Below are 27,403 nucleotides of genomic sequence, written 5' to 3' on the forward strand. Positions count from 1 at the left end.
AAATGGCTTCTTTTAGCAATACCCATTGAAAACCAACTGGGTAGAGTTTTGACTTGCCATCATCCTCATTTAAATATCATTGGCCTCCTATCCATCAGAAAGAAAAGGAAAATGATGCACAACAGCAACAAGGGAGCAAAGATTGACAGACGTAATGAATGCAGTGATTTTCCTAGTGGGGCCAGAGGAGCACTTTTACATCTAGCTTGGAGGGTCCATAGAACTGCACTCACCAGGCAAGCAGCATATTTGATTACAGTCTTGAATTGTGCCTTGTAGATGCTGGACAGGCTTCGGAGAAACATGAGCTAAGTTACTCTGTACAGAATTCCTAGCCTCTGACTTGCTCTTGTAGCCAGAGTACTTAAACAGTGGTCCACTTCAGTTTCTGATCAATGGTAACCCCCCGCAAGGATGTTGATAGTGAGGGATTCAGAGATGGTGATGGCACTGAATGTCAAGGAGGGATGGTTAGATTCTCTCTTGTTGGAGATGGTCATTGCCTGGCACTTAGACCATAAGACATAGGAGCAGAATTAGGCCACTCGGCCTATCGAATCTGCTCCGCCATTTAATCATGGCTGATATTTTTCTCATAGATAGGCCTAGAGGTAGGGATATGATCAGCGCAACTTGTGGGCCGAAGGGCCTGTTTGTGCTGTGGCTTTCTATGTTCTATGTTCATCCCCATTCTCCTGCCTTTTCCCCATAACCCCTGATCCCCTTATTAATCAAGAACCTATCTATCTCTGTCTTAAAGACACTCAATGACTGGACTTCAACAGCCTTCTGTGACAAAGAGTTCCACAGATTCACCACTCTCTGGCTGAAGAAATTCCTCCTCATCTCTTTTTAAAGGATTTAAGGATCATTTAAAGGATCGGCCCTTTCGCCTGAGGTTGTGCCATCTGGTTCTAGTTTTTCCTACTAGTGGAAACATCCTCTCCACGTCCACTTGTGTGTCATGAATTGAACTTGCCACTTATCAGTCCAAGCCTGAATATTGTCTAGGGCTTGCTTCATATAGATATGGACTGCTTTAGTATCAGAGAAGTCACAAATGGTGTTAACTACTGTGCAATGATCTATGAACATCCCCACTCCTGACCTCATGATGGAGTGAAGTTCATCGATGAAACAGCTGAAGATGGTGACCATAATATGATAGAATGTGGCCATAATATGATAGAATTTAACATTAAGTTTCATTCTGAAACTGGGATCTTAAATCTGAGCAAGGGAAACTATGAAGGCATGAAGGGCAAATTGGCAATGGTGAATTGGAAAAATATACTGAAAGATTTGTTAGTAGACAGGCAATGGCTAGCATTTAAAGGAAAAATGCATGGTCTACACAGCCATACGTTCCTCTAAGACAGAAACATGTGATGGGAAAGGTGAATCAACTGTGGCTAACTAAAGATTGCATCACATCAAAGGAAGTGACTTGTAAAAATGCCTGAAAAAGTAATAAGCCTGAGGATTTGGAGCAATTTAAAATCCAGCAAAGGATGACCAACGAACTGATTAAAAGAGAGAAGAAGGAATATGGAATGCAAGCTAGCGGGAAACATAAAGACATTCTGCAAAGCTTCTTTAGGTATGTGAAAAAGAAATGATTAGCTGGGAATAGTGTGGGCCGATCACAGGTGAAGACAGGAGAACTTATAGCGAAGAGCAGGAAAATGGCTCAGGAACTAAAAAATGATTTTGCAACTATCTTCATGGAAGAATGAGAGGTCACGTGACACCAGGTTATAGTCCAACAGCTTTATTTGAAATCACAAGCTTTTGGAGCACTGCTTCCTTCCTTCCTTCTCAAAGCTTGTGATTTTAAATACACCTGCTGGACTATAACCTGGTGTCGTGTGACCTCTCACCTTGTCCACCCCAGCCCAAGACCGGCATCTTCACTTCATGGAAGATATAGAAAATATCTCAGAAATGCTAGGCAACCAAGGGACTTGTGAAATTGAGGCACTGAAATAAATTAATATTAATCATAGAAACCCTACAGTGCAGAAGGAGGCCATTCGGCCCATCGAGTCTGCACCGACCACAATCCCACACAGGCCCTACCCCCCATATCCCTACACATTTACCCGCTAATCCCTCTAATCTACGCATCTCAGGACACTAAGGGGTAATTTAACATTGCCAATCAACTTAACCCGCACATCTTTGGACTGTGGGAGGAAACCGGAGCACCCGGAGGAAACCCACGCAGACACGAGGAGAATGTGCAAATTCCACGCAGTGACCCAAGCCGGGAATCGAACCCAGGGCCCTGGAGCTGTGAAGCAGCAGTGCTAACCACTGTGCTACCGTGCCGTCCAGACGTAAAGAGGTAGTATTTGAAAGATTAACTGGATTGAAGGTTGATAAATCTCCTGGACCCGTTGAGCTACATCAGAGAGTGCTGAAGGAGGAGGTTATGGAGTTAAGGGCTGCATTGGCGATTAACTTTCAAATTTCTACAGTTTCGGGAAAACTACCTGCCGACTAAAAAGTAGCAAATGTAACCTAAATATTTAATGAAGGGAGAGAGAGGGAAAATGGAGAACTACAGACCTGTTACTTCCCTACCTGTAGTAGGGAAAACATTAGAAGCTATTATAAAGGATGTGATAACTGGAGACTTGGAAAATAATGATATGATTGGAGATAGGCAACGTGGATTGATGAAAGGGAAATCATGTTTCGCAACACAAGTCTATAAGACCATAAGAAGCAAGAGCAGAAGTAGGCCATTCAACCCATCAAGTCTGCTCCGCCGTTCAAGGAGATCATGACTGATCTGATGCAATAATCCTCAACTCCACTTTCCTGTCTTATTTCCATAATTTTGCTTCATTTACTGATTAAAAATCTGTCTATTTCCGTCTTAAACATTCTTAACAATCCAGCCTCTACAGCCCTCTGCGGTAAAGAATTCCACATCCCCCTATTCTGAGGGAAGAAATTCCTCCTCATATCTGTTTTAAATGCTCAGATATTATGCCCTCTGGTCCTAGATTCTCCCACAAGGGGGAGCAACCTCTCAGCATCTACCCTGACAAGCCCCCAAGATAATCCTACATTTCTCAATATGGTCGGAGTGTACACAGTATACTAGGAGATCTGTTAGTTCCACCAAACCCCACACCCCATCGCCCGCACGAAAATCGCCTCCCCCCCATCGTCGCGCTGGCTGATTGCCCCCCCCCACTTCCCCGGCCAATCGCCACCCCCAACCTCTGTGAGGCTGATTTCACTGGTGCAACAGGACCAGCAAGATCACGTGAGGCGAGAAACTGGATGCAAACCCGATTTTTTGCCTCTCGTCCTGTCTTATCAGCTCATCACACCGTTCGACTGGCATAGCTAGCCGGAAAGATCACGGCCCATAACTTAATTCACTAAAGCATGAAATCTTTCCTAATTTCTCAATATCTTTTGAAAAATGTTGTGACAAAACTGCAAAAGAAAGTGATTGCCCCCCCACTTCCCCGGCCAATCGCCACCCCCAACCTCTGTGAGGCTGATTTCACTGGTGCAACAGGACCAGCAAGATCACGTGAGGCGATGGCCTCCAGTAGTTAGCTTGGTTTATTCATATTTACCTTTGCTGGATTTGATGCTTTTTGTGACTAATTGATATTAATAAATATATTTAAGAACATAGGCAAGCAGTGTGATTAAGCGATTGAGCTGTGTACACTCTCCAATTGCGCTATTCTGAAAGAAATATGTACAGGCTAAGCTATACCGCAACACTTTACGAGAAGTATTCATCTATTTAAAATAATTTTGTCTTTACCTCTTCAATTTCAGGGAAATCATCTGCTAAGAGTTCCAACTGCAAAGTTTGAATAGATTGTCCTGGAGTAAAAGTCACCTCACCCAAAGCCACCTTAAGATCACTGGTAATTTGCTGTTCGTTCATTGTGGCAATCCAATGGACTGTGACTGCACCAAGTGTTCCAGCATTTCGAACAATTGGCAGATTTATCTTCGCAGTTTTAGATTCTGGCTCTTCAACAATAAATTCTGTCCTTTCAAAAACTACAACAAAAAATAAGCCATTAGGGTTAACTCAATCTTCAGATTCCAAACCAATTACTTAAATTAACACAATATAAATAAGTTCAAGGCGTTGGACAGTATCATATGAATTGCAATTTGCAATCATTCAGGGAGTTTGACAGTTATTAACCTTTGGGACACGTGGATCCTGCCTCAATAATCTGATTGAGTTTTCTGGGAAAGTGATCCATATAATCCACCAGACTGGCAGTGTTGTTTGCACTCTGACTTCTGAGTCGGTAGGTCATATGTTCAAATCCCCATTCCAAGAACTGAGCATACAATCTAGAATCATAGAATCCCTACAGTTGCAGAAGGTGGGCATTCGGCCCATCGAGTCCGCACTGACCACAATCCCACCCAAGCCCTATTCCCATAACCCCACATATTTACCCTTCTAATCCCCTGACACCAAGGGGCAATTTAGCATGGCTAATCCACCTAACCTGCACATCTTTGGATTGTGGGAAGAAACCATAGCACCTGAGGGAAAGCCCATGCAGACACGGGGAGACTGTGCAAACTTCACACAGCCAGTCACCCAAGGTTGGAATTGAACCCGGCTCCCTGGCACTGTGAGGCAGCAGTGCTAACCACTGTGCCACCATGTATCTAGCCTGATACTTCATCAAGAGATTGCTGTACTATTCAATGTGCTGCATTTCAAATGAGATGTTGAATAATTTGGGCCTACTAATGAGCCTAAAATAAGCAGCATGCTGGATACATGTACCAGTACTGGTGGCCCAAGTCTCACCAGTAATTGGGCCTTGGACCCGTTCAACATATTGTCAGAAAACAGTGGATCCCAAGTGACTGCCATTTTTACAATGGAACTGACTTAGGTCACAAATGCACTGATCAAATAAAAAACAGGCACTTCATGAAAAAAAATTAATGAGGGTTTATTCAAACAGCCAGGACAAGCAGCAGTTGGGTCTTTTAGAAAATAGCAGGTGAGGGCTTCTGCTCACACAAGGTCGGAGCTCACATAAAGTTTATTCATTGGTGTCCCGAGTAGGCTTACATTAACATCGCAATGAAATTACTGCGCCACACTCCGGCGCCTGTTTGGGCACACTGAGGGAGAATTTAGCATTGCCAATACTCTTAACCAGCATGTCTTTCAGACTGTCCCACCTGTCAGCTAGGCTGGCTGATGGCATCTTCTGAAATCTCACCACGTGATCAACACAGATACAATGGGCATACCACTAACAATCTGAAGTTTTGATGCCTCTGGGGGGGGGGGTGTCCCTACAATGTAACCCATACAATGTGGAACGTATCACTGCAGTTTCATGCATTCAGCACACCTGAAAGCTTCTGTGTGTTTCGACTCTGATGTTTTCAGACATCAATAACAGCATGTGGACTGCAGCGTTTCAAGAAGACAGCTCACCACCACTTTCTCATGGGCAGCTAGGGATGGACAATAAATGCTGGCCGGCCAGCCAGCGACGCCCATGTCCCATGAATGAATCAAAAATAACAACACTTCAGCTACCAACTCAGTCTGGACTAGCTGGCTTTCTGGCAATCACCATCATTGGTACTGGTTGAGGGGGAACATTATCCCTTAATGATGTTTGGCTTAATTGTTAACAGTCTTACTTTCTGCTCGGAAGCAGCCTTTTACACATTTAACACACTTTGATGGGGTCTAGATGTAAAGCCTGATGTATGAACAATATGGGCTAAGACAGGATTTCAAGAATATAAATTTATATTGATGTGACGCACTGCAGAATAGATGGGATTAAGTTACAGGTTTAAGAGCCAACTTTAAGAAAACATGCTAAAACTGGAAAATCTTCATGAGCAGCATACCCGTACCGTAGCATAACCATATATCTGGATATTCATTCTTTTAATTCCATTCATGAACAAAGCCTTGTTGACCCATCATTGCAACTCTGTTACTCAATCTAATCCTAATTATTGTCTAAAGGTAGGTAAATTATCTGGTTGTAATCATGTGTTTCAACAACTAAACTTTTGATTTTACCAAAAGTTCCATAAGGGTCATCCGAAGCCTCAATCGTAATGGTTGCCTCTGTAACAGCTCCAAGCACAGCTCCCCCAGTGGTCTTATTAACAAGTTCAATACGAAATGATTCTTCAAGTTCCGGAATTATATCATTAAGGAGGTAAATTGGCACAGCTTTGCTTGTTTCTCCTTCCAGTAAGATAACATCAGAAGACGCTATACTGTAATCTTCACCTACAAAAGTAATACAAAAAAAGTTCTCTCAACAGTTTTCTCTGATAAATTAGGTCTTAAAAAGGTGCAACTATACTTCTCAAGGGACAATGCATGTACATAGTTCATTCTCTCTCAGTGGCAGTTTTGTGTGTTCAACATTTCCCAAAATTGCTGTGTTTGCACAATTTCAGTTATTACTGGGCCACAAGTGTGGTATTTTAAAAGAAAAGCTGCAGACCACAAAAGTATGAAACATGCACCAGTTTTTATTGGGGAAGGTGTTGCTTTTAGAAGCCTTTATTTTTAATTTTTATTTATTTATAGGTGTCACATGTAGGCTTACATTAACATTGCAATTAAGTTACTGTGAAAATCCCCTAGTCGCCACACTCTGGCACCTGATCGGGTATACTGAGGGGGAATTCAACATGGCCAATGCACCTAACCAGCATGTCCTTTGGACTGTGAGAGGAAACCAGAGCACCCGGAGGAAACCCATGTATGCATGCCTGGGGAGAACATGCAGACTTCGCCAGGAATCAAACCCGGGTCCTGGTTTGTGAGGCAGCAGTGCTGATCACTGTGCCACCATGTGCCTTTAGATCAGACAGACCATAAACCCAGCCAAACTGCTGATGATGTTAGTAGTATGTCATCTGATTCAACTCTTAAAGGGTCCTTGTCCCAATTACAGACAGACATGAATACAGAACACACCACTTTAACAATTTGTTTGTCTTCAGTATTTCCCATTTTATTATATTTCATGATTTGCATTCATTTTTCTTTTTCTGATCATTTGCCTTCACCTCTCAGTCTCTGTACACCTTGCAATATACTTTCCCAACCAAAATCAAAGGAATGTGCATGTCATCAATTCTGCTCTAAAACTGGCTGCAGTAGATCAGTTTGACCCTCATTATAATTTCTCACTTTCCCCTCACTGGCCTCCAATCTCATCCCCTAACCTCCATTTCTTGAGAAAAGCAATTTGCATTCAGATTGCATCTATAATGTTAAAAAAATTTCAAAGCACAAATAGACATTTGGAAAACAAGCACGGAACCTTAGTTTTAAGAGATAGGTTTGGAGGATGTCTCTGAAGGAAGTGGGAGAGGTGGAGGGGACTTTATGAATAATGTGAATTCCCATGAGAACACCCAAAAACCCAAAGGGTCTGCTGCCAATGGCGGTGCCAAAGAAAGGGGCATATAAAAAGCTAGAGTGAGGACGGGGCAGCTCCAACTGGTAATCATGGGTGGAGAATTCCAACCACAAAGTGATCTCTTACCATTTCCAAGCAAGCAATGTTTGATTTTCTTTACTCTGACTCACAGCACAACTCAAATCATATTACCAACAATTGCAAATCAACCAATGTGATTGGCTCTGAAATGCCCTCTGAAAGTTGAAAGGCAATTGGGAATGGGCAATAAATGTTGGCCCAGCCAGTGACGACCACATCTAATGAAGAAAAAAAAAAGGTACAGAAAAAGACTCCAACTCTAAGTATTGTATTAGTAGGCGTAAATGTCTCTTACCAACTCTTGCAGTCATTGACAAAGCTTGGAATTTTACTGAAACATCTGCAAATATGCCTCCAGTTCTGGTCACATTGATTATCGGTCCAACATAATCTTCAGAAACCCGCACAGCAGAAGTAGAAAGCTGTAGGGTCCCAAATGCATCATCGTTGGCATTGATTATCACATGAGCCATGATGTCGTTCTTTGTTCCAAGGCGGGGAGAACCAGCAACTAAAAGATGGAGTTTCTGTCATCACAGGTGTGCATACTATTACACTAATCCATGTGAAAACTCCCCCAAAATTTCAATACATACAAGTTATTTTATCACTGGTTCTTTTACATTCAGATCGTGCTCTGGATTGTTTGGTAACTAAGGCCAGAATTTTACAGTAACTGTGCCTCCCCACTCCTCCATACCCAACCTATCTGCCTCCACTGGTATTTTACCAGCAACAGGGTAGGTGTTGAGCAACCCACCCATCCTGGGGCCAATTGAGGCAGCTGATGACTACAAAGACCTATGCCCGTCATCACCCGTACTTCATAAATGGCAGAAGGCTGGAGGCAGGCAGGCCATGTTGTGAGACTGCAAAGTAAATCCTGGCGGCCTCTCGATCACTGGCCCTCACACCCCCTCACCCGAGCCTTCCTGACTGGCCCCACTTATCTGGGGTCCAGCCTGCAGTAATAATTTTCATGGTGGACTGGTTGAAAGCCTAGAGATAGCCACCACTCCAGGTGGTCACCTGATTGAGCAGAAGCTCTCAGAGGCCGGACTTTCTCCCAGGTGGGGGCAGAAGCCACGACCTGGGACAATTAACAACGTGATAGCTGTTAAATTGGGTCAAAGTTTCCCAGTCCTGCAGAGGTGGGCTCACAAACCAACCTTTCTGCCAGGGGGTTGGGCTGCTGTCTCCATGGAAGTTTCTGGCCTATGACCCTTTGTACAAATTGCAGCTCAACTCACGAACCCACACCAGGACATCAAGTTGGATACAATGCAGTGAGTCGCCACTTCACTTCAACTGGATACAAGTTTCCCACTGGACAGGAACCTAGTTATCAGAAATCAGAGCTCTCTTCTGTTCATTTGATATTTCAGATATTAATCTTTGATTATGAACTATTCCAAAATAGGAAAATTGCTCAGTCAATTATATTATTGTCTATTAAAGCAACCAACAACTTTGAACCAGCACTGAAAAGTGCTGTGTCCACTCTTCAAGGTGTCAATTTTTTAAAATGGTACTGAACAGCTAATCCAGGAGGTTCACACCTTAACACTTTCTGCAAGTAAATTTCCCAGCAAATGATTACTGGCAAAGTGATTAGCCGATACACAACTTTCTCAGCTGGGATAGCTCCAATCGATATTCGGGACAGGAACAAATTCCAATCTGTCAGGTTTCTAAAGGAGTTATTAACAATTACCTGGCTGCACCTCCTCTGCATTGTAGAGATTCTCTGATTTTAATTACACCATGAGTTAGTGTAACCTGAGCGGCTCCTTTCTGAGTGAGGATAAACTAGTATTCAGGTCTCCACAAGGGGGCAAAATATCCTATTAACGTTAAAATTAATAATCTAAATTGGGGTAATACCCATTTCAAAAAAGTGAAAATTTAAAAAATAATTTATTTCTGCACCTGTCTTCTCTCTTACATAGGATCAGCCACCTGGTTAGTTTTTTATATCAGATTAAAATGTTAGTCAGCAAGATAATACGGGATATGAATCTGTGTAAAACAGTAGCTAAGCCTTTTTATAGGCAAACACATGCCTCTGTGCTTGCTGTTGGCATTCCTCTTTAATCCTTGCTGAACCTCTCTCCACACAACTGCCATTGTGGTGCCTCAGTGGCATAAATAGTAAGAGTCTTAAAAATAAAATCTGCTTGGCTATTCTCTTCCAAACAATAATACTGGTTCAGAAAACAGTATGTTACTGCACTGGCACTTGAACGTTCAGTAGCAACGTGAAGAGTTTAAGTTGGGCATTTGGATGATGGTATACGCTGGTGTTGGTCAACAAGAGCTTATATATAACCATTATTAACAACCATTAGGTAGAAAAGAATTAGAATATTACTGAAAAGACAGATATGTTGTTGAAGCTTTTTGTCTTGTGCTCATTACGACAAACATAAGAATGCCAAATTTCAAATGATAACAAGAGTTTACACAACAAGAAAAAGGATGCGGATTGATTGTCAAGTTGACTCTGATAGGGCAAGGAGAAAGCAGTGGAGAACTTCAAGCTCCCCATGCTCCCGAGGTAATTCAAAAAAGGCACAAGGTTTGAACATATTCCTTTATTTGAAGCAAATGGGATCCTGTGTATGAATATATGTCACTTCTAGCAAGCGTAAATGAGCCACTTAATGAGCTTGACTGATTATCTTAAATTAGTTGTTTCTGTAGTTTTGGTGCACTCAAGATTGTTCAGCAAGTGCTGCCCAATTACAAAATCACATCTCACAGTAGACATTTTGTTTTGCGTTTTGCAATGTGCCCTAATCGGTGCAAGATGCAAAAATGTGGCAACATGTTGCTCTTTTCAACAATATAACTACTTGTACTCCCTTTTCAACCAACAAGTCATTTCTTAAATAAGAGGACAGAAATCTTTCAATTACACCCTATACAGGAGAAATTTATTTATAAACTGAAGAAATTAAAAATCACCTCAACTCCTCAAGAAAAGAGTGGATAATTTTAGCATGTAGCCAGTGATCTAATGATCGAGATATTTCCATTACAATTACTACCCTTACATGTTTGATTCCTTAGAGAATCTGTAGATCAGTCATCCGACATGTGAATAGATCTGTGAACAATCTTAATCAATGAACTGCAGTAAGCATGGGAATGAATTCTGTCATCTCAGAACAAAGAACAGGACAGCACAGGGACAGGCCCTTCGGCCCTCCACCAAGCCTGCGCCGATCACGTTGTCCCATCTAGACCAACCACTTATATCCCATTTGTTCATATGCTTATCAAGATAAGTCTTGAAATGAATGTTATTCCACATCTAAATATAGGTGCATGATCACTTCCAGGCTATCACAGTATTATCTAATTTAGGCATACATAAATCAGGCACTGTACTGTACTATGGTTATAATTACATTTTAACTTTAACTCTATTTTATTAGTGTCACAAGTAGGCATACATTAACACTGCAATGAAGTTGCTGTGAAAATCCCCTCGTCACCACACTCTGGCACCTGTTCGGTACACTGAGGGAGCATTTAGCCAATGCACCTAACCAGCCCGTCTTTCGGACTGTGGGTGGAAAACAGAGCACCCGGAGGAAAACCAAGCAGACACGGGGAAAATGTGCAGACTCCGCACAGACAGTCACCCAAGCTGGGAATCGAACTCGGGTCCCTGGCGCTGTGAGGCAGCAGTGCTAACCACTGTGCCACCGTCTATACCTGTTATACCATATACTTTGTGCCAGACATGCAGATTGTAATTCAGTACAATTTGGATGGGAAGACATTTAAATCACTTGAAGGTTGAAGCTGCAAAACCACAACTAGAAGGTTTCCTCGCATCCTGCACATTTTAAATAACTCAATTTCTGCGGCAGATTAATGTGTTAAAGAAATGTTTTACTTGGGAAAGGGACTACTGTCACAAATATGAAATGAGTAAGGTTTTTTTGCTGTGGGAATATAGCTTTAAGTATAGGGTAAATTAATGGGGTCATGAGGTTTGTTTTACCATCTGGCTGACAGTAATACCCAGATATGTCCTAAAACAGCAGGACAAATCGAACCCAGCCAATTATCATCCCATCAGTCTACTCTCGGTCATCAGTCAAGTAATGGAACCAAACAACAATTGTTAGCAATAACCTGCTCAATTACCCTTTTTTGGGTTCTGCCAGGACCACTCAGCTACAGACCTCATTACAGCCTTTGTTCAAACATGGACAAAAGAGCTGAACTCCAGCAGTGAGATGAGAGTGATTGCCTTTGGCATCAAGGTTGCATATGACCAAGTTTGGCATCAAGGAGCCCTAGCAAAACTGAAGTCAAGGGGAATCAGGGGGGAAAACCCTCTGTTAGTTGGAGTCATACCTGGTACAAAGCACGATGGTTGTGGTTGTGGGAGCTCAATCAACTCAGCTCCTGGACATCCCGGGTTCGATTCCCAGCTCGGGTCACTGTCTGTGTGGAGTTTGCACATTCTCCTCGTGTTTGCGTGGGTTTCCTCCGGGTGCTCCGGTTTCCTCCCACAGTCCAAAGATGTGCGGGTTAGGTTGATTGGCCAGGTTAAAATTGCCCCTGAGATGTGTAGGTTAGAGGGATTAGCGGGTAAATATGTGGGGGTGGGGCCTGGGTGGGATTGTGGTCGGTGCAGACTCGATGGGCCGAATGGCCTCCTTCTGCACTGTAGGGTTTCTATGATTTCTATGATCACTGCAGGAGTTCCTCAGAGTAGGGTCCTTGGCCCAACCATCTTTAGCTGCTTCATCAATGACCTTCCTTCCATCATAAGGTCAGAAGGGGAAATGTTTGCTGATCATTGCACGACATTCAGCATCATTTGCAACTTCTCAGATATTGAAGCAATCCATATCCAAATGCAACAAGACCTGGACAATATCCAGGCTTAGGTTGACAAGTGGCAAATAATATTCGTGCCACACAAGTGCCAGGCAATGACCATTCCAACAAGAGAAAATCTAACCATTGCCCCATGTCATTCAATGGCATTACCATTGCTGAATCCCCCACTATCTACATCCTGGGGGTTACTATTGACCAGAAACTGGACTAGCCATATATATTCTGTGGCTACAAAGGCTAGGAATCTTGTGGTGATTAACTCACCTCCTGACCCGCCAAAGTCGGTCCACCACCTACAAGTCAGGAATGTGGTGGGATACACTCCACTTGCCTGGATGAATGCAGCAACACTCAAGAAGCTTGATACTATCCAGGACAAAGCAGCCTATTTGATTGGCACTCCATCCACAAACATTCACTCCACCACCAATGCACAGTGGCAGCAGTGTGTACCATCTACAGGATGCACTGCAAAAACTCACCAAGGATTCTTAAAAAGCACTTTGTAAACCATGGTCACTACCATCTCGAGGGACAAGGGCAGCAAACACACGGAACACCACTACCCAAAAGTTCCCCTCCAAGCCACTCACTATCTTGACTTGAAAATTATCGCCTTTCCTTCATTGTCGCTGGGTCAAAATCCTGGAACTCCTTCCGTAACAGTACTTTGGGTGTACCTACACCACATGGACTGCAATGGTACAAAACCACAACCTTCTCAAAAGCAATTAGGTTTAGGGTAATAAATGTTGACCTAGCCAGCGATGCCAACATCCCAAGAATGAATAAAGAAACAAAAATAGGTGAACAATAAAATAGAATAAAAATCCTACCAAATGTTTTGGCTTACTCACTTGGCCTGTCCTGCTCCCCCTTAAGCAGCACAACATTCTGCAGCTGGACAAATACAGACTCTGGTCGCTCAGGTTCTACATCATCCAATATGGGAATGGTTATATTAACTGCTGTCTGATTGGCTTCAAAGATGACAGACCCAGATATAGCAAGGTAATCACTTTCTTCTGTTCCCCTTGCAATGAAATATGGCAAATCAGTTGACTTTGTGTCATGCACAGTTGAGTACGTGACCAAAGCAATGCCCTTGAGTCCATTTAAGCGCTCAATTGTCAGTGTCACATTCTGGTCTTCCTCTTCAACTCTGACTGGTCGACTTCTTTCCGAAAAGATGAACACACCATAGGGGTCATCATTCGCTAGAACTGTCAAAGTAGCATTTGTCAGACCTCCCAGACGCCCTTTTGAAACATTACTGATGTAAATAATGAACTCTTCATCCAATTCTGGAACTTCATCTGAAGCCACCTGCAGCACAATGCCTGCCAGAGATTGTCCTTCTTCAAATGTGACATTGCCATGGATATTGATCAGATCGTTGCAAGGATCAGAGACGACATCCCAAAATAAAATAGTCTGGGACAGGGCACCACCAGCTCGTACAACCTAAAAATTCAAGCAAGATATTAAACTCATACATTGTATAATGCAGGCTGTCAATTTTAGAGTCTCTCCGATGAGTTCCACAATGTAAAGGCGCTATAATAATATTAGGGGCTATGCACTTAAGGTTAGAGGGGGAAAGTTCAAAGGAAATGCGAGGGGCAAGTTTTTTTACACTGAGAGTGGTAGGTGTCTTGAACGCGCTGCCAGGGATGGTGGTGCAGGCAGATATGATGAGGGCATTTATGGGGCTTTTAGATAAGCACATGAATATGCAAGGAATAGAGGGATATGGACCAAGGGCAGGCAGAAGGGATTAGTTTATTTGGTGTCACATCATGGGCCGAAGGGCCTGTTCTTGTGCTGAACTGTTCTATGTACAATCTATTTTCAAATCTAACACTGTAAACTAAGCATCCTATTTGCCAACAGCACAAATTCTATTTTCAACATGGGCAGGACAAATTACTGACCTGTAACAAAACAATTTCATGATCCCCTTCCGGTTCTGTACCATTCAAATGCAAAGAATCATTGCTGAATTGGAACACTCCATTGGCATCATCAGAGGTATCAATAATCACTATGATTTCAGATGCTATCCCAAGGCTGGCTGCAAATAAAAATCAATTGAAAAAGAGGCACTTTAATCTTTTCACCGCTTTGGACTGTTTATGTTATCTGGAAAAACAACTGATATTTATCCTATAGATTCCATTGAAATATTGTATAAGACAGTGTGCTTTAAATACACAATCTTATGACTTTCTTTTTACAAATGCGAGCGATGCCATTGGTTAAGGCACTGAGCCTAAAATTTCTGGGGCTGCAAGGATAGAAAAGACAACTTTGGAGACAGATGCCAGAATTTTACCGCCTCCCCTATCCAAGGCTCATATGATCCCACCCGAGGCCAATGGAGAATGCCGTTCTGCGAGCCTTGCCCATCCCGATTCGGGGTGGGCGAGGCAGTAAAGTTCCGGCCAGGAATTCAAGGTGGATCTCAGGTGTTTTTCCGGGGTTGTCCTGTTTATGGTATTGTTTAAATTTTGATGAGGGCAGAGTCAAGGAGCAGATCTTCCATTAGTCCTCAGTTCAAGAGAGTTCCTCAACCACTTCAGAAATTGTATCATGTAAGCCCTGAGGAAATCTCACACCAGTTCTTAGCTGGTGTAAGTCCCAATGAGGTATTTGGGAAGTCCCGGATATTATTTATTAATCCAGGCCTCTGGATTACAATAAACTAAAATCCCAATATGGCAATTTCAGAATCTGAATTCAGTAACGAGAAGCAATCTGGAAAGTTAACCAAAGGTATAAGAAAAAAGTGACCATAAAGCTGGTCACTTGTCCTAAAAACCCAAGTCATCCTCGAGGGAGATAATTGTTTGTATATGACTCCAACATGCTTGACTCTTAAAGGCTCTCTGAAATGGTTTACTGAGCAACTCCATGGTATCAAGTCACTGTTTTGTTACTTCATTAACAGAAAACCAAAAGAAACATTGTGCAAACTTCTCAGGCCAACTTAGAATGGGCAATAAATGCCAACCTTGCCAATAGTATCCATAATCTTGGAATTTTAAAAATCCTATTGTTATATAGAAGCATAAGGAAGTTGGGAGTTAGAAGTTGGAAGGCAGCTAGTAAAGTTACTTGATATTTAATCAATCTTCCTTGGGGGTCCAGGAGAAATTATGTACAACGTGTTTTAAGCAGACTAAGTTTCTTAAATATTTTTCAAGATAGATTGTGAATGGTCCTTGAAAAATTGGGTTTATTAGGGTCAAATGCTCATAGTATTGTTCTGCATTTTCATATTTTATGGATTAACTAAAACTATCACTGAAAACATGACAATCGCAACATAATAACAACACAGTTTATTAAAAGGTATGGTTATTCATGTAACAAAACTGCCAGAAGCTCGGGTAAGTCAATAGTATACATCTCCCAAAAATGAAAACTGTGTTCTGAAAATAAAGAGTAAACAAAAGCATGGGACAGAGAAGCTGAAATATTCGGCCAAATCTTCCAAACTCTGGATCATCAGAGATCAGACAGAAGATTGAAGATGTGCACTGGAGCACTGCTTTCCTGACACACAGACCTACATGGCAACTGCTTGGGAAGTTTAAACTTCCAATGGGAAATCCGCTGCTCCCGGGACACTTTGTAAATGCCTGACTCTGAGCTAGATTCAGGGACTTTGGACAGTTCAGTGGTATTTACCTGGGTCTAACAGCTGGGTGACTACACAATCAGTTCCCCAATCTACCGCCCTAACCCACCCCAACTAAACGTTCCCACCGTAACTATCAGTCTCATTCTCGACCACCCAACTACCCCCGATCCAACATGGCTATACGCACCCCTCATCCCTCCCCCCAGCCCCAAATGCTCCTCCCTACCACCACTGACCGACCTGATTAGCTGTGCCTAGCACCGCCTCAAGCTGACCTGCCTATCTACTGACCGGACTATTCACTCACCCACCTACCCATTAACCGACTTACCCATTCATGCACTTGCCTATTCACTAATATTCAAACTGGATATTTAAACTTACCATACACCAGTTAGTACCATAAAAAAGGATGAGACTGTCTTCCCCAACTCTTACTCCGTTCAACTGAATTCCCTGAGGGATGCGGCACATTTCTGCGAAAAATGGTATCAAAGATCGCGAAGAAATGTGCAGCAGTGTTGAACTGGGGAATTTGCAAGCGCAGCAGGAATCCGTTTATCGTTGCCACTGCTCGAAAGATTTGGGTGATTAGGGATTAGGCTACATCATCAGTACATTATTATGGTTAAAATTGTTTCAAGTTTCAGAGCTGTGATACTTAACCAAAATCATTTAGTCATTCAATAATATCAACTACTGTTGCAGTTCTTCTAGTTTCTCCAATTCTCCTCCCAAGCTCCAGGTGACAATTTCAATTCCTCCACAACCCCTCTGCCGTCAATATGCTGTTCTCTGCCAAGGACCCTATACCTTTCACCCTGCCCTAACCAATTTTTTTGCACACAGTGCAATTTCTCCGCCCCACATCCTGCTTCCATCCTTTGTTCTTCCAAACCTAGCTTTTGTATGGCCCCTCTCTTTCCAATCTAATATCACTGTTAGACCCATCCGCCATCTCATTTGTATGCTTAAGAATTCTCTCCTGAAAACACTCTGAAATATCTTCAACAAAACACTCAGATTTTCCCATCGTCAACATTTCCTTAAAATCTAACTCCTTAGCAGCATTTGGACATCTGCTTTTCTTCGTATCTCCTGATTAGGTCTGACCCTCACTTAGATGAGCTTATTTTTTAACATCTAAATGTGTACCTACATTTAATCAAATCTGAAACAGAACTCTTAACATCTCCGTTGATAAAGTTGTCAAAAAAGTTTTGCTTCCTCATTCCTGCAAAACGAACTCCCACACCAATCCTTAACTTTCAATAAAGCCCATTGTATTTGAAATCTGAATGCTTATCGAATACCTACATGGAGCTTCTAACATATCAATAACACTTCCATAGAGGATACAAGACATTTGAAGGGAACCTTGCTCGCATCTCTGAAGTCTATCTCCCGCTTTACATAAATGTTTTAACTATAAGCTTGTTAATTTCTTCCTACTAAATTCTATACATGCCTTCTGGCATGCCCCTGCTCCCTCTTCATATCAATGGATGAAAATTAAGATTCAACATCTTAACTTTCAGTCAAATTCATTCTTTCAAATGACTTTAAAACAAAAACTCCTTACATCCCTCTTTTTCCCCTCACTCTTAAAGCTACAGGCTTTTAAAACTCAAGTAAAGAGTAATTTTACTCAATTTTAGATCTGGTAAGGATTTATATCTTTATCCTTTACAGATGCTATTAGGTCTGCTGTGTATTTTCAGCATGTATTTTGTTTCAGATTTCCATTATTTGGAGTTCTTTTCACACCTTGATTCACATCATCTTTTCAATTCTTCTTTTTGAACTCCAGAATTAATTTTTCTATCTCTTCTCTCCAGCGTCTCTTCCCTGGATGCCTACTTGCATCCATCATTCTTCCAACTTTAACCTGTGTATTCCTGTATTCCAATATCACATCAGGCATTTCACATATTCCTTACTGTATTTTCCTTTACTCAAATTCTCAACATTGCTACATCTCTTCCTAGTTTTAAAGTCTTCCACAAATCTATCTATCACTTTAATACATGTGTAAAAGGTGTGTTTTTGAAATTGGATTTTTCGGGGGGTCAACTTTTACATGAGTAATACGTTTGAGGGATCGAAATCCATGTTGGTTCTTGGGAACTGCCAGCAAGCACATAACCTCAGTGGTTGCTGGCCATGGTCCTGAACTCCCGGGCTATCAATTTCTGATGGTTTAAATACCAAAAGCACAAACTGGAAAAAAAACTCACTGGACTGTTTCCACCAACCCTACTCCAAAGCTATCACAGATTTTTGAAAAATTAAGTATTGTGGGACCAAACATCGGGAATGACTTACGCAAGATTGACTATTTCTTGAGTATATAAGGTACATCTAGCCTTTCCCGTCACTTTCTTTCATAGTAAGACAAATAATCAACATAACAAATTAATTCCATTAATTCAGGTTGCAATATTGTTTGGAAAAATCATTCTACTGGTAACAAGAAGAAGGCAGTCAGAAAATTTAGTTCTATGCAATCATCATTTAATAAAACTCAGCAACTGAGGCTGGTCGAACATGAATAAGAGGGCATGTATATTCTAGTGAAACGGAAATTGATACAGTTGTCAGTTAGTGGCAAAACTTATGCAAAGGGTGAGAAAAGACCATCAGATTTGTCAGTGCTCACCTAATGCACCATCCTTCGCACTCTCTAGTGATAATGTTAACTGAGGAACGAAATGTAAACAGCACAGGAAAGACTGAACAAACACAAATGCTTGATAGACAGTAGGTTCTTACCACGAATGTGGAAAGCTGGAAGGAAGAACTCCACCTCACCATCACCACTACCGCTGGTACCTATGCCAAAGAGTTCAGCCACTTCAAAAATAAACACACAGCACATTCACACACACAAAAAAAGGGAAAGCAATGAACAAGAAAAAATGAACCACTGACTCAGCTGAAAGATCAGATAGCACCTTTTTTAATAACATAAATCAATATTATTTTAAACTAAAATATTTAATATTCACAGCACATATCACATTCAGGGGTATAAATGCTCTATAATCTTTTCCACTCATTTTCCATAAAGACGCATATCTTGGGTAGAAAAAGAGAAAATAAGTTGGAATAGCATAGACCAGAATACAAATATGACAGGTTTAAACAAGTCGAAAATGACAAGTTAAAGTATATTTATTCGTCACAAGTAGGCTTACATTAAGTTACTGTGAAAATCCCCTAGTCGCCACACTCCGGCTCCTGTTCTGGGTACACTGAGAGAGAATTTAGCATGGCCAATGCACCTAACCAGCACATCTTTTGGACTGTGGGAGGAAACCGGAGCACCCAGAGGAAACTCCCGCAGACACAGGGAGAACGTGCAGACTCCGCACAGACAGTGACCCAAGCCAGGAATCGAATCCGGGTCTCTGGCGCTGTGAGGTAGCAGTGCTACCCACTGTGAAACCATATATGCCACATGCAGATAGCTAGCTTTGATTTCAGAAACCTTCCCACAATTTTGTAGACTGAACTAAATGAAGTGACATGGGGGACATGTTTTACACAGTTAAAAATTACACACAACACAGTTCAGATTGGAAACTGACCATGCGGAAACTGACGATTCTATTAAATTGTAATCACGTTATGTCGCCTTAACGTTATATTGAAAAATGATCGCTTTGTTCCTGCATATTAAGAAAATCAAGGAACAAAAATATTTTTTGTTGCATACCAGAAGTGTTATAACGTATCCTTACCTTCTCGTTCTGAATTCAGAAGCACCACCTTAAAGCTCTTTGGCAGCTCAGGAACAGAGTCATCAGTGATATTTACAGTTATGTATTTATATTGCTCTCCAGGCTTAAAATCCAGAATGCCTGCTGTGTCCTGGAAACCAATTTAAATATATTAGTAATTTCTCAATGGGCCACCGTTTCCGATTATTTGATGACCAGATACCAAATCAGGTGCTGAACTCTATCAATTATCTAAGGAGAGTTGGGATCACACAAAAAATCAGTTTAATAGACTTTAAACAAGCTAATGAAACAACTGATATTGAATTTTCATCAGGGTGTTGAGGCCCTTTTCAATGCTTTTGGCTGTTTCTGTGATTTTCTATGAAGGAAACCTGACTTTCCTCTCTATTTCTGATTCCAGGCATTTTCCTCTGGCCTTTTTGCAGGAACGCCTAGTGTACAAAACATACACCAACATATTGTTACAGGGGAGGTGGTGGCATAGTGGTAATGTCACTTGTCTAACCCATTCAGTCTGCAAGCATGATGCTGACCTTTCAGCCACATGCCATCACAATTCACCATCTTGCTTTCATCCACACTTTATGTCTTCTTCATACGTTTGGTTTCAGACAGTGCTGAGCTTTATTCTGCTATTAACACCTTCCCTGGGCCAATGTGTTATTACTTTACTCCACCATTACCAGTCTCTTTGCCTTTTCTTCTTTTAGTGTTTCCCTGTCCTCTAATCTATCCTTGACCTTCTCTTATGCTCCATCTGACCCTACCCTCCCTATTTTTCTCAACAGCATAAAACCCATCACATTTCTATCTCTCTTCAGTTCCGAAGAAAAGTCACATTAGACTCAAAACATTAACTCTCTCCACAGATGCTACCAGACCTGCTGAGCTTTGAGGACTTTGTGTTTTTTTGGATCTCCAGCATCTGCAGTATTTTGCTCCACGCAAGTTACAAGAATCTCAAGCCTATTAGAGAGTTTCAAGGGCTGAAGCTTCTCCATACTTGCCTCACTCATAGTCACACCCTCCTGTCCCTGGCCAAGGACCAAATCTGAAGTACTTAGCCTTTAGGTGTGTGACTGCCTCCTGGAACACTGGCTAATGAGATTAAAAGTATTACAAGATTTGTTTTATATGGCAGAATGTATCTTCTCTTAACCTCCATCTCCCTGTCCATCCCCCCAAAAGAACTTGAGTATTGTCCAACAATATTGCATGGAACCTGAGGACTGTACATTGTGCATTCTAATGAGTAACTATGGGGCATCCATGGGGACATAGCAATTGTGTGGGATGGATGGCATGAGAGTATCTGAGGTGGCATGAGGAATCTGAGATGGTACAGATAATCTACGATGGCATAGGGTGATACAGAGGGAGGAGGGTGAGAGTGAGTGGAGGGGTGAGGTTTAAAGAGCCTTTAAACAATGATTGGAGACATATTGTTGAGGCTGAGAACCAAGATGGACCTTCTGCTTTTAATTGCAATTCATTTCTTTTTCATGTTCAAACTGTCTTAATTCTTTTGCTCTTTGTTCATGCCTCTCTCTCTCTCTCTTGGTTTTTGCTTCTAATTCAAGCTGTTTCATTCGTAATTGAATTTTAGCCACTTCCAATTCAGACTGTGTTTCTGGAAATTTTAAATGCTGAGCTTTCACTGCGATTATCTTAACATCCTTGCCCTTTCAGGTAACGTCAACTGTAGCTTGTTTGCCAATTCCAAAAGCTTTGCTTTACCACCTTTTGTAAACCACCCCTCGTGACTTCCTCCACACCAATAAAAACTTTAGCAACTGACCGAGCCATTTTTCCACAAGGCACGCCGTATTTAAACTAACCAAATGCAACACCTGAAAAGAACCCACAGATATTCAACACTCACCGTCTTTGAGTTCAATAATCCTAAACTAAACAAGGAATTAAAAAGTTTAATTCCACAAGAGCTCCCAATTTATTAGGCACCAAATCAGAAAGTCCAAAGTTATGAAGTTAGACTGGACCCAAACCCAAAAAGGGTGACACAGTGGCTAGCACTGCTGCCTCACAGCACCAGGGACCCGGGTTCAATTCTGGCCTCGGGTCACTGTCTGTGTGGAGTTTGCACATTCTCCCTGTGTCTGCGTGGGTTTCCTCTCACAGTCCAAAAATGTGCCAGTTAGGTTGATTGGCCATGCTAATTTGACCCTAGTATCAGGGGAATTAGCAGAGTAAATATATGAGGTTACAGGAATAGGGCCTGGGTGGGATTGTGGTCGGTGCAGATGCAATGAGCCGAATGGCCTCCTTCTGCACTGTAGAGATTCTATGAAACTATTTTTGATTTTGGCATTAGTGTGAGCATAAAGTGTTTCACTCAGATATGATTCTACTGACCTATTAGGAAGCTTTTATTAAAAGAAACATTATTTAACAATACAGTTTAACTATAACAAAAAGAATTACCATAACTTTTACCAATTGAAATATTTAACCATGACCAGATATAATTCTTAACTGCGAGCCAACTCCATTAGTTCCAATTTAAGCAATATTCCTCATAGACAAAAACTCCTCTTCAAAATCAGTTAGCAAAACAACACAAGCTTATGTGCTGGTACGTGAGCTGCTAATCCTCCAGAACATATCTGGAGAGAGGTACCTATTTTCTAATAGGTCCCAAACTGGTCTTTCAAGAAAAAGAAAATAACGCATCTGGCTTCTGGCAGACTCAAACAGACAACTTCCTGCTTGTCGCTCTATAAGCTTAGCTCCATTCATTCACATGACTTCCTCTTGTCAATCAACCTAATTATACCCTACTCTGAAACCCCAGAGGAAAAAAAATAAACAAAACTGCATTAGCTCACATTAAAACAAACACCCCAATACCTTGGATCAATTATTCTGTGTACTCAGCAGGTGGGCTACCTGGAGCACACAAATCGGCACCATAATCAGAGCTGAAGTTCAAAACATTTCCTTCACAAGAACTATAATACAAATTCATTTCTTAAAGGCACAGTATCATCACATTAGTGAGAAGAGTTTCTTTTATAAAACTGACTTTCAACTCACCTGATAATCAGATGGACTGGAAGCTGTCATGGGAACAGATTGGTATGCTACCATGATATTTCCCAGAAGACCCTGTGCACGAACTACCAGCAATCTGAGTAGACCAACGTCCTCCTTCACAGTGATGCTTGGTACAGAGATTGCAGGGGCGATAATTGCGTTGCTATCAGGAGGTAGCTCAGTAGAAAACTGCAGTAAACCTGAAAAATGTTACAATAAGGCATGGCTTTAAGGCTTGTTTATAATTTGTGCTGATTTTGAAAGAGGTTTTCCTCATTATTGCATTCAATAATTCACATTTCAGTGTGAAGGGGTTTGTGAGTTGACATAGATGTGTTGCCACTTTTAGGGGAGGGAGGCAGAAATTGGTCAATCTCAGGGATGGAAACCCATTTGGATGACTCTGTTGGTGAGGTTATCTGCAGTCGGGCTGCTGGGCCTTGAATTGCATGGCATTTTGTGTTTCCATTTCTACCTGCCTCACCCCCACTTCTTCAGCTATTCATACAATTTTTCTGCCTTGTAAATATAGAAAATTTCTTTGATTTCTCTCATTAAGCCATCTTATGTCTGATGCTAATATCATTTCTATAATTTAATCATCTCCTGTCATCACTTTTAATGCCACGTGGACTGGTTTATTTGTCAGCTAAGCTAAACATCCCCTCAGGACTGCAATTACTTTGAAAACAAGCAGAATTATTGTACAGATGTTAAAGCTTGTCTACAGATCTTTTTGAAGGATTCGGCACAGCTCTGTCACAGCACTCTTTGTCTCTTTAGGCAGCCAATTCCATCAGTCACAGTCAGTGTGCCACTGTTGCATTGCAATCCAAGAGAGTCAGGCAGGTCACGTTCTGTAAAACCGAATATCATGGATAGCTTTTTCCAGGTTGCACTGTTTTTCCTCTGCACTTGCAGCAAATCAGATTCCCACAAAATTCAAACATGATATAGCCATTCACTTGTCGGCAGTCAGCCTCTGCAACCCTGCCAATTTCACATGGGAACTAGTAATGCAACATACATGATTATGTTTTAACCTTAAAATATGGATTGTTTTCCACTGAAGTATCCATTATGCTGGCAAACAATGAACACAACTACCCAAACATAGGGCCGGAATTCTCCCTTCCCGCCTGCCACTGGAATTTTAGCAAGCGGGTTGCGGAGAATGTGAAATGCCATTGACAGTTGGGCGGGAATTTCCAGCTCTTAGATCAGCGTGGCCGAAGAATTCCACCCTCAACATCAACATCAATTTTCAATTCAAAAGGTGAAGCCTCAAAACATCAGAGTATTTACATCTTTTCAAATTATACTTTCCCAATTGTGATTAATTTTAATCACAATATAATTATTAGCATTGCACATTTTATAACATCATTACCATTTGGATGGTCACTGGGTTTTACAGTGATTTCAGTGCTAGCCTTCTCTGGATCTATACTAGCCCCACTGGTTGGAGTCGAGCCCACTTTTCCATCGCCAGATATTGCAGAAACCAGTGAAACTACGAAGTGTTCAGCAAGCTCCGGTATATCATCATTGACAACATGCACATTCAAAACCTGCAAAAAACAAGCAGAAGCCCTACAATCAGAATTTTAAAATTAATTAAACTGGTAAATATGATCAGGAATAATGATTTCCAACTAAAGTTTATATTAGAACATTAGCTGTTGGGAACCAACTATATAAAAAGCAATATTTAATTACACCTTTTATTATATGTTTTTGCTCCACCCAAAATTATATTTATATCCTTTGTGGAGGAAATGAAGCAACATCAAAAATGCATTCTTTATAAACACATCTGCAGAGCATGCAATGGAAATCTTCCACCTTGAAGGAAGGAAAGAGCAAATACCTGAATACATTTAAATCAGGCAGGAATTTCCCAGATTTTTCTTTCCCCTGAGTTAACTCCTCACGTTTTTTTTTACTTCCTCATGGCTCAGTTGCAGGAGTCCGATTTAAATTTTTAGTTGTACATGGATGGAACTCTGCCACGTGTGCTCGATGCAGTAGTGCCATTCACTGAGATGCATAACGAGTGATCTTTAAAGTGACCCTAGGATGCTGCTTGAAAATAGCACTCCTACTCCTCCTCAACCTTCCTAAAAATATATTGCAGTCCAATGCTGTTCAAAACCTCCCTCAATACAGCACACAAGAGGCCCTTCGGCCCACCAGGTCCACACCGACACATTAGAAACACCTGAACTCCCTGATTGATCCTTCAACTAAGGGGAACTGCTGCTCCTCATCCACTCTGTCCATGTTTCTCATAATCTTGTACACTTCTATCAGGTTGCCCCTCATTCTTCTCTGCTCCAATAAAAACAACCCAAGCCTATGCAACCTCCTTTCATAACTTAAATGTTCCATCCCTGGCTTCTTCTCTGCATCCCCTTAGTGTAATCACATCCTTCCGATAATATGGCAACCAGAATTGCACACAGTACTCCATGCTTTGGCCTCACCAAAGTTCTATACAACTCCAACATGACTTTCCTGCTTTTGTAATCTATGCCTCAGTTGATAAAGGCAAGTATCCCATATGTCTTTTTCGCCACCCTACTAACATTCCCTTCTGCCTTCAGAGATCTGTGGACAAACACGCCTTTGTTCCACAGAACTTCCTAGTGTCCTACCATTCATTGAGTACTTTCCTGTCAAATTACTCTTTCCAAAGTGTATCATCTCACACTTTTCAGGGTTAAATTCCAACTGCCACTTATCTGTCCATTCATCAGTCCGTCTATATCTTCTCGTAGCCCAAGACACTCTTCCGCACTGTTAGCCATCCGTCCAATCTTTGTGTCATCTGCAAACTTACTAATCCTACTTCCCACATAGTCATCAACGTCATTTATATAAATCACGAATAACAGGGGGGCCCAACACAGACCCCTGTGGTATGCCACTGGACACTGGCTTCCAGTCACTAAAACACCCCTCTGTCATCACCCTGTCTCCTATAACTGAGTCAATTTTGAATTCATTTTATCAAATTACCCTGTATCCGATGTGCATTTGCCCTCTTTATAAGTCTCCAATGTGGGATCTTGTCAAAGGCTTTGCTGAAATCGGTATAAACTACATCGACTGCACTACCCTCGTCTACTCACCTGGGCACCTCCTCAAAAAATTCAATCAAATTTGTAGGCATGACCTCCCTTTGACGAAGCCATGCTGATATCCCTGATCAAGCTTTGCCTCTCCAAATGGAGATGGATGCTCTCCTTCAGAAGTTTCTCTAATAGTTTTCCTACCACTGATGTGAGACTCACTCCCCTCTGGGACCTCTACCCTTTTCCATAAGCCCAACCTGCTCGCCAGCTCAATGTGGTGGGCAGTTCATTTCCTACCCTTCCAGAACCAGTGGGCTGCAGGGGAGTGTACACATAACACCCACAGTACAGCAGTGCCATGCGGATGAGGTCCGAGCCTCATAATGGCTTGTGCATCATGACGGCACAAATAAGCAGATACATCTGGTGTTATGCTTATTTTAGGTGCTATCTGAAAATCACCCTGACAATATCAGTCTCCAGCTGGCTTGGGTCTGCAGATATACGCATCTGAAATAGGAAATTCAAGATCAAGTATGATAAAGCCTGCATCCCACAACTATATCGCATCCTCTGTTGGTACTCCAAATTGCTGTCTGCCACAATGCCTAACATGAATCTTTGGCAGCGAGATTTATCATCACCTCTGAGCTTTGCGAGGGATGAAAGGTAATGATACCACTTGAATTGGCAAAATCACTCATATTGCTGTTGTCAAATTCAATCTGTGAGATACTGTAATTCACATAGACATAGTCTGAGGTTCCTCTTGTTCTTTCCACAACACATGATATTGTAGATCCCTCTTCAGATGTCTGCAAGAGGAAAAACAAAGTAAAAATTTGCTGCTTGCTCAAAAATGATTCATAAACAAAACACCTTAATCGGAGGGAGAATAGGAACAAATTCTATTCAAAAATAGAGAGAAAGATGAACAAGGTAGCTTTAGGCCAATTGTCCAATTGTCAGTTTCAGGAATAGGGGCTGAAACTCTAAGAGCAATGCTCCACTGCTGGTGTGCACTGAGTTTGGTAATCCAGCTACTGACTGGGAAGGATATTAATCTTATCCTCGATCACAGTAACAGAAGTATTTTAATACTCGCAGTGGACATGGATAGCAGAATTTCTCACCCAGGGTAGCCTGCGCCAGATTAAGTGGCGCCCTGCTATTCTGATAGAGGGAGAAAAAGGCTCACGTTGAGTTGAAATAAACCTTAAAAAAATGTTTAATTCTTCCCCAAAGGGAAATATCAGCATGCATCATCAGACAAGCAACCTTGCTGATGTCAATTATTTTTGATGGGATATAACTTCGAAAGACCAGATAGAAATAGAAGACCAGTGGGAACAGATTTGGATCACTAGAACAGAGAAGCCCTACAGACACAATAGTGTATAGGGCCTTTTCCTGATCTATAAGCTTTTATTAAAAAAGTAAAGTAAAAGTAAAGTTTATCTATTAGTCACAAGTAAGGCTTACATTAACACTGTAAAA

The 27,403-nt window shown here is 41.6% G+C and overlaps 1 protein-coding gene across 1 annotated transcript in view; it reads right to left on the reverse strand.

Annotated features, from left to right (window-relative positions):
* Positions 1-27,403, reverse strand: part of adgrv1 (adhesion G protein-coupled receptor V1) — a 504,809-nt gene that overhangs the window by 381,892 nt on the left and 95,514 nt on the right. The window contains exons 21-30 of the mRNA XM_078213879.1: positions 26,551-26,721; positions 24,220-24,400; positions 22,830-23,029; positions 19,773-19,902; positions 18,802-18,882; positions 14,318-14,457; positions 13,241-13,847; positions 7,813-8,028; positions 6,074-6,289; positions 3,800-4,044 (exon numbers count right to left, since the gene is read on the reverse strand). Coding sequence (XP_078070005.1) covers positions 3,800-4,044; positions 6,074-6,289; positions 7,813-8,028; positions 13,241-13,847; positions 14,318-14,457; positions 18,802-18,882; positions 19,773-19,902; positions 22,830-23,029; positions 24,220-24,400; positions 26,551-26,721 — 2,187 coding nt within the window. The remainder of the gene's footprint in view (positions 1-3,799; positions 4,045-6,073; positions 6,290-7,812; positions 8,029-13,240; positions 13,848-14,317; positions 14,458-18,801; positions 18,883-19,772; positions 19,903-22,829; positions 23,030-24,219; positions 24,401-26,550; positions 26,722-27,403) is intronic.

The sequence above is a fragment of the Mustelus asterias genome, chromosome 6 (genome assembly GCF_964213995.1).
Source record: "Mustelus asterias chromosome 6, sMusAst1.hap1.1, whole genome shotgun sequence".
NCBI lineage: Eukaryota > Metazoa > Chordata > Chondrichthyes > Carcharhiniformes > Triakidae > Mustelus > Mustelus asterias.